The following is an 8,032-nucleotide window of genomic DNA, read 5'->3' as shown; positions in this document are numbered from 1 at the left end:
TGGGGCTCGGCCGCGCAGTGCCAGCGCCAGCACCAGACCCGCGCCCCGCGCAGTCTCACCCGCCGCCTGCATTCTGGCTCGCGAGCCCCAGCTCCCTCCCGCCCGTGCGCTTCCCGAGTATGGAGCTGCTGTGCTGCGAGGGCACCCGGCAAGCGCCCCGGGCCGGGCCGGACCCGCGACTGCTGGGGGACCAGCGTGTCCTGCAGAGCTTGCTCCGCCTGGAGGAGCGCTATGTGCCCCGCGCCTCCTACTTCCAGTGTGTGCAGAGGGAGATCAAGCCGCACATGCGGAAGATGCTGGCGTACTGGATGCTGGAGGTATCTCCCGGAAGGGTCTCCCCTCCCCCGCCGCCCGGCTCCAGACATCCCCGGGCCGCCCTGTGGGGACATCCTGGTCCCAACAACAGTCAGCAAGATGCTTCGCTGGCTCCGATCCCCGGGGCCTGGTCTTTCACTCGGGCACCCTAGCCAGCCGACCGCCTCCGTGGTGTCCCTTTCCCGTCCCCAGCCCTAACTCTGACTGCCGGTCGTTTGGCACTCTCACTAACCGTCCCTTCGGGCCAGGAAAGCGGGACCAGGGCCATCCTCTCCCCTCTGGCTTCTCTCAGCGTCTGTTGCTTCCCTCCCCCGCTCGGATTTCTCAGGAGAGCGCGCCTGGAAAACCCTGGGCTCGGCCGCCCCCGCCCCGGAGCCGGTTCCTGTGTCTGTCGCGGGGTTCTGGCGGGGAAGACGGTGGGGGTGGCGCGCGCGCTGTTCCGGCAGTCAGGGAAATGAAAAGTGCGGGAGGCAGCGACTGGAGTCTCCTCCCTTCCCTTTGGGTGTGTGCAGTGGGTGGTGGTAATGGGGGTAAGGTCCCAGTTCTCTGCCAACCGTGGGTAACTCCTCCGTCCCCCAACCCCCTTCTTGCTATGGGGGAGGGCAGTCTTAGTTTGGAATCCTTAAGGAAGAGAGCCTCTGGCGTACACCCCCCCACCTCCCCCGCAACCCCGGGGAGGGGGAAGAAGGCAGGCTAATAAGCAGAGGAAGTGGGGGGCGTCACCTTGGGGAAGGCGCATCCTCTGTGTCAATCCTTGTCTCAGAGTACACTTGCCCCCTCCAATTTTTGTGCCCCCCTTTCCACTTCCCTTCAACTCCCCCCCTCCTTTAGCGCTTCTGCGTTCCCCATGCCCGTGCCCCAGAAGTGACTGTGCGCCCTCCCCCAGGTTTGTGAGGAGCAGCGCTGTGAGGAGGAAGTCTTCCCCCTGGCCATGAACTACCTGGATCGTTACCTGTCCTGCGTCCCCACCCGAAAGGCGCAGTTGCAGCTCCTGGGTGCGGTCTGCATGCTGCTGGCCTCCAAGCTGCGCGAGACTACGCCCCTGACCATCGAAAAACTGTGCATCTACACCGACCACTCTGTCTCTCCCCGCCAGCTGCGGGTGCGTGCCTAACTTTCCCCACCCCCGTACACACTGTCTACACGCTTACCCAGGAAAAGGAAAGCCAAGGCTTCAGAAACTTTCTGCCCCTGGGGAGGGTAGCAGAAGCGATTTTATTTATTTATTTGGGGGGAGCAAAAGATGTCGCAGTGTGGGGGGACAGTCAGTCAGGGTAGCCCCAGCCCCCATGCTTGAGCTGCCAGCATGAATTGAATCCCCTTCTGCCGACCTCCAGGGGGTGCCATTCCTTCGTGGTCTTTCCCCCAGATAGCAACAAGTCAAACTGCATGTCTATACTCACTAGTACTTTGCCTCTGGGTTTACACAGCCACCATGAGTTATTTATTGGCAGCAAAAGGACATGCCTGCACACCCCCACTGGAGTGGGGGAGTGGAATGTGCTCTATGTGGGGGAGGGGGCTGCCTTGGATGAGGCTTTATCCCAGTGTGGACTTTGTGATCCAAAAGCCTCTCAGAGCCGATTAAAGTCAGGCCCTGATTGCTCTCAGGAAGGGCCAACGAGTTGCCATCCCACCTTCTTTCCTTCCTTTTCTGTCCCAGAAGAGCTAGCTCCTTCCTGGTCCTCCTTCTGAGGAACTCGAGCAGCTGCCCCAGGCCTGGTGGAATCACCTCTCTCTTTCCCCCTTTAGCTGGAGGCCAGAGGCGAGGGGGCAGACGGGCAGCTCTGGCAGCTGAACTGCAGCTGCTTCCGATGTGATAATGATGCCCCCTCCCCGGCCCACCCACTCTGACCGAGGTCTTTCATAACCCTGTGGGGAGCTGCTGTCACTCCTGTGGTTTGGGAAGTGGCTCCCTGGGCCCCTTACTGGGAGCTTGGGCTGGGCTCTTCCCGAGGCAGGGCAGGGGAGTCAAGGCCCTCTGTCCCCGCTGAGCCTGCAGAGGAGGTGGGGAAGCCGCTTGGATCTGGAAGAGGTGATTTAGGACAGGCGGATCATCTTCTGGGGAAGGGGGTTTGTGGGGGGGGGGGGAGATGATGGGTGAGCTGGCACCTTCCTCCACCTTGCTCTACAGCAGCCAAGTCTTCTCTTGACCCTGACAGGAGTCTCTGGGCCCCATCTCCCGGGGAGGAGGGCAGCACTGCAGGCTGCTGTGATTGGCTGGCCGGGAAGCCAGGGTACTGGGGCCCCCGACTGCTGGACTGCTGCTTGTCGAGGAACAGGATTCCTCTTCCTGCCAAGTAGCTCTCAGAGATGGGAGTAGGAGGCCGGAGTTGGGAATCCGGGAGGCCCCACGGCTCCTTGTGATGAATCTGGTAGTTTTTGGCAAGTCTGAAGGTGGAGCTGGTTTCCAGGGCCAGCGAGCAAGATGTTTTTGGAGGGGTTTGGGCTGGAAGGTAGAGGGGTACTTCCTTTTTGTGAAATGACCGGCATGGTGTGTGTGCCTTTGTGTGAGGAGAGTCTTTCAGAACAGTCCACAAGGACTCTTCATCCTTTCCTTGTGCCTGAGCCGGGGGTAGAGTGTGCAGATACCTACTAGAAGGGCAGAGTTGGAAGGGCCAGCACAGGAGTCCTTGTTGCAGCAGAGGGGGTTGAGGCCGAGAGGAGGGAAAGGTCCTGTCCTGCCTCAGCACTGCACTGAAGCGGATGAGGGGAGTCTGGGTCCCCTGGCTAGCCCGGGTGGCTTTAGAGCCTACAGACATGATGGAGGCTGTCAGCCACTGCCACTAATCACTCCCAGGGGTATGTTCACCAGGCAAGGGCTGAGATTCTCAGAAGTTGCCAGGATACAGGGTAGGGTGGCTGCCTTCCCTCACATGGGACCTCCCCCTTCCATGCCTCCCCACAGGGAGAGCCCCATTCCAGGTCACCTTCCAGATCTTTCCTTGGAGGATAGGTGCTTTCTGTTCACTTCTGGGTTAGGAGTTGGAGAACTGGGCCAAGCATGAGTAGAATGCTGGCTTCTTCTCTGTCCAACTTCTTTTGGCTCAGGACCAGGCCCTTTTCAGTAGGGCCCTGTGAGAGGCTTGGGGCTGCTGTGGGAGGATGACACCTAGTTGGGGGCCAGGAGAGGGACAGCTGTGACTGGCGGCCTGGAAGAGGCTGGGTGGGGTTGCCATTTCTGCCTTAGTAAGGGGCCAAACCCATGAGTTCCTTCCTGTGATAAAACAATGAAGAAATCCTCATGTGTGCAACTCAGAAATGGGGCCAGGACAAGGAGCCCCAGACCAGTGGATTGGGTGGGGCTCCCAGCCTCCCCCAGGAGGTGTGTGTGTGTAGCAGTGGTGTGTAGATGTGGGCAGGTGGAGACAGTATTTGGTCCCTCAAGGACCATCTAGATCCATCCTGCCGGGCTGGGCCTCCGCTTTGCTTCCTGAGACTGCAGTGACACGAGCCACTGTGGTTCCAGGTAAAGGGGGTGGAGTGGGGTGCCGTATCTCAGAACCCACCCCCAGTGTCCCACCAACGGGATGTGGCTTGGGTTGGGCAACCTCTCCTTTGAGGAACCTCAGGGTTGGTTCAGTGGGTGTGTCACAGGAGGTGCGGCCTCATGCTCGTTCTGGTGTTTTCAGGAGGTGTGGACTTGGCTGGGCTGCAGAACTGGAGGAGAGGCTAGTGGTGATCTCCCCTTTCACAAATCTTTGGGATTACAGTCTTTCTGCTTCACCCCAGAGAAGGTTCAAGGTTGTGATGCCACTGGTGTTCTCTGCTGCTGCAGTCTTTTTGTTCAGCCTTGCCTGGAGAAGTACCCAGAGCCCCACATGAAGTCAGGAGAAGGCCTGGATTATTGGCCTCCAAAAGATAACCAAACAGGATTGAGAGAGACAGTTCGTCTCAAACACGTAGTTCTGGCACCTTTTGAGAAGTAGGTGCTCAAAGCAAATGCCCCCAGTTCTTCCATGCCCTAGACTCCCTAATCCACAACCCCTTCTTAAACCCAGAAGCAGAACTGGGGTCTTTGTCTGCAAGTTTGTTGGGTTTCCTTCCCTGTGACATTTCTGCTTTACTCCCTACCCTTTCCTTCTTTAGCCACTGACTCCACCCTCTTTCCCAAACACCAGGACTGGGAGGTGCTGGTCCTGGGGAAGCTCAAGTGGGACCTAGCTGCTGTGATTGCCCATGATTTCCTGGCCCTCATTCTGCACCGGCTCTCTCTGCCCCATGACCGACAGGCCTTGGTCAAGAAACATGCCCAGACGTTTTTGGCCTTATGTGCTACAGGTAAGAGCCCTATATGCATTTTTGCCAGATCAGGGAAATATGAATACTTGGAAGAGTGGGAGGTAACTGGCTCTGCTTTATACTCCTCTCAAAAAATCTTGTCAATATTATCTCTCTTCTGGGGGCTCAGAAGAGGTGGCAGCTGTATGTGATTTTAATTTTTTAAAGTGGTTTTTTTGACACACACACACACACACACACACACACACACACACACACACAGTGAGTGGGGGAGGGGCAGAGAGAGAGAGAGAGAAACACAGAAACCAAAGCAGGTTCCAGGCTCTGAGCTGTCAGCACAGAGCCTGACACGGGGCTCGAACTCAAAACTTAAGATCCTGACTGGAGCCAAATTTGGACACTTAACCAACTGAGCCACCCAGGCAGCCCAGAGCTGTATGAGATTTTAGAGGTCACCAGTCTGTAGGTGGCTTGGAGAGAAGTGACTTGCTCAAGGTCTCACAGTCATTAAGTTGGGAGCAGAACCAAGGTTTCTTGACCCTGGTTTTGTTTCCACACCAGGAAGAGCCTCCCTTGCTCTCTGGTCCTTGGCTCACTCACCGACCACCCTGGAGCTGACAGACTTGTGGAAGTTTCCTGTCCTCCTGGTCCTCTTTTGGAGAGGCCCTTTTCCTGCTTTTCTCCCTCGTTGTTCTTACAGCACTCACTGCTGGGTTTCTGGTATGCCTTCAGCTTAGGACATGCTGCCTGGCATTTCCCAAGAAATAGTAAGTCTGTGCTGGCCATGATCTTTTAAGCCTTTGCCTCATGGTTCCCTCTTCCTCTTTCTAAGATTACACTTTTGCCATGTACCCACCGTCCATGATTGCCACGGGCAGCATCGGGGCCGCAGTGCAAGGCCTGGGTGCGTGCTCCACGACTGGGGATGAGCTCACAGAGCTGCTGGCTGGGATCACAGGCACAGAGGTGGTGAGTGCAGGGGCTGGGCTTTGGCTGTGGCCTGCCAGCACTTCCTGAAGCAGCGCTATTCCCTGAGCCTCCAGCAGAGGGAGGAGCTTGCCGGGTTCCCACTCCTGGTTTCAGGTGCCCCACCCCTGGGGCTTCTGTGGCCTTCTGTCTTGGTCTGGAGAAGAAGTGTCTTGGGTGGGTGGAAGAGCACTGTCCCTGGGTGCCCTTTTCCTGCCAAATGAGGTGCAAGAGTGGGGGTGGGGGCCCTGCTGTCAGATTACTGGGCTGCTCTCACACTCCCTTGCCACATCCTCTTGCTGGTTTCTTAGAACAGAAGGCCAATTCCTGGGGGCCGGGTTGTGGCCTAACCTCCCAACTTCCCTGTGTGCTGGAAGGTGTCCTTCACCTGCACCTGCTGCCAGATGCTGTGGGGGTGGGAAGTGGACCCTTCATTCCAACGGGGACTTTCTGCCATGTCCCCCCCCACCCCCACCCCGGCAGTCATGCCTGGCTATTCCCTGTGTTTGCAGGACTGCCTGCGGGCCTGTCAGGAGCAGATTGAAGCTGCGCTCAGGGAGAGCCTCAGAGAAGCCGCCCAGACCTCTCCCAGCCCGGCGCCCAAAGCCCCCAGGGGGTCCAGTAGCCAGGGGCCCAGCCAGACCAGCACTCCCACAGATGTCACCGCCATCCACCTGTAGCCCAGGAGAGGCCCCCTCCAGTGGCCACTGGCAGCACAGGAGGGGACACCGCCACCCCCCTGCCTGCGGGAACGAACCACGCCTGAGGGGGCTCCTTCCTGTTCCTCCCTCGAAAAGCCGAAGCGGGCAGGCCCTCCCTACCCCTGCAGTGTGCACTAAGGGGCCTGGCCAGCCGTGTCTGGGTGGCCTGCCAGGCTCCTCTTTCTCGCCGCATCTGACCAGCTCCGCTCCTTCCCTGATCCTAGCTGGCGGTGGGCCAGGCCGGTCAGAAATGAAATTCTAGTAGGTAAAATATATGCACCAGCATTCCTTTTGGAGGCTCCCTTATTACGGGGGCTCTCATGTTCTCAAATCCCAAAATGCCCCCAGTGCCTTGCAAAGGTGTTGCACCTTCCAGAGTTACTGCGTTTGGATTGGGGTCTTTCTGAAGAAACTTTAGAGATTCTGATAGATGTGTGAGGGGAAACAGTCTGGACAGCTCCCCCTGACACGCTTTGGAGGCCCCCATATAATCCATGCTCACAGCTGCTCCCAGGGGGAGGGCCCAGGCCTCTGTCCCGAGGGGCGGGCAAGAACCAACTAATCCCTCCTTGCTTTGCTTTCTGCTCAGCTTCTCCTGTGTGATTGAGGGGGGTTAGTGCTGAAGGAAGTTGTTTTAATTTATTACTTGCTTTGAGGACAACTGAAAGAGGGTGTGGTGGGGCCCATCGACCCCACATGTGGTGGTGACCCTGGTGGTTGCTGCATCCCTCCCCTCTGCTGCTGGCTAGAGGACCCTTGTGGCCAAGGAGCTGCTACAGCCTGGGGTAGGGCCATGCCCTCCTCTCCCTCTGGCCCTCTGCCCCATTCTCCGGGGGTGCGGGGTGGGGTAGGGATAAACTAGAGGTGACCGGGGCCCCCTGTCTGGAGAGGGAGGCAAGCCCTGTTGACACAGGTCTTTCCTAAGGCCACAAGGTCCAGGCTGGTGGCCCAGGACTATCATGCTACCTTAATAAAGATTCTGGAATAAGCCTGGCTTTGGCATCTTGGATTGGATGGTGGTATAAGGAAAAGCCATTTCTAGACTGCATGAGGTAAGCAGGGCAGAAGTCAAGGGTAATCATGCAGAGGTCCTCACAAGCCATTTCTGGAAGGGTCAGAAAGCAAATGTTTTAGGCTTTGTGGGTCATTTGGTTTCTGCCCCAGATATAGTCAGTTTTGATTTACAATGGGATGTACGCATTCCTAAAATTCACTGCACCGTGCAAAATTGCACAACAAAAACCACAGGGCTTATGGGAAACTGTGCTTGAAGCACAACACTCAAAAAACTTAATGAGTGACACATTTCTTAAGGAAGGAAATAAAGCGGATAGCCTAGTTTTCAGTTTACATGGTTAAGAAACCTGTACTATGACACGGCCCTTTATCTTGGAAAAGACCTGAAGTGTGTGGGAGCAGGGGTCAGAAGGCTGGGTAAGGTGAGCAAGGCCAGCAGGCGTGGGTGTGGGTCTCCACACAGGGAGCGGAGGCCCCTCTGGTACTTGCTGGAGGTCAGTGCAGGTTTTGTTATCACCTGGCTGACCTCAGCTGGCCACTTTCCACCTAGTGTTTCTTAGAGAAAACTGCATATAAACGAGAAATTTGATTGACTTCTTCCCAAATGCATTAACTGGGGTGGGCCGAATTCACATTTTCTAAAGCATTCAGCAGCACTCCAGCAGGGCTGTACAGCTGACTCAAATAACATGGGTTTGAACGGTGTAGGTCCGCTCGTGCACAGATTCTTCCCAGTAGATGTACCTGTGTACAGTATTCATACAATATGGTGCCATAAACATATTTTGCGA

General features: G+C 56.9%; 1 protein-coding gene across 5 annotated transcripts in view; it reads left to right on the top strand.

The window, feature by feature from the left end:
- CCND3 (cyclin D3) overlaps positions 1-7,217 on the top strand; it is a 93,290-nt gene extending 86,073 nt beyond the window's left edge. For 3 of the 5 annotated variants that reach the window (XM_029943380.1, XM_029943377.1, XM_029943378.1), the window contains 4 exons: positions 1,202-1,417; positions 4,437-4,596; positions 5,390-5,526; positions 6,036-7,217. In XM_029943380.1, the coding sequence (XP_029799240.1) occupies positions 1,247-1,417; positions 4,437-4,596; positions 5,390-5,526; positions 6,036-6,203 (636 nt within the window). In that variant the 5' untranslated portion in view covers positions 1,202-1,246 and the 3' untranslated portion in view covers positions 6,204-7,217. Of the gene's footprint in view, positions 1-6; positions 318-1,201; positions 1,418-4,436; positions 4,597-5,389; positions 5,527-6,035 lie in introns of those variants that run through there. The other 2 variants (XM_029943376.1, XM_029943381.1) reach the window with 2 other exon arrangements.
- Positions 7,218-8,032: the final 815 nt, after the last annotated feature.

The sequence above is a fragment of the Suricata suricatta genome, chromosome 7 (assembly GCF_006229205.1).
Source record: "Suricata suricatta isolate VVHF042 chromosome 7, meerkat_22Aug2017_6uvM2_HiC, whole genome shotgun sequence".
Lineage (NCBI taxonomy): Eukaryota > Metazoa > Chordata > Mammalia > Carnivora > Herpestidae > Suricata > Suricata suricatta.
Note: the sequence above shows the minus strand (reverse complement) of the source record. Positions and strands in the feature narration are given on the sequence as shown.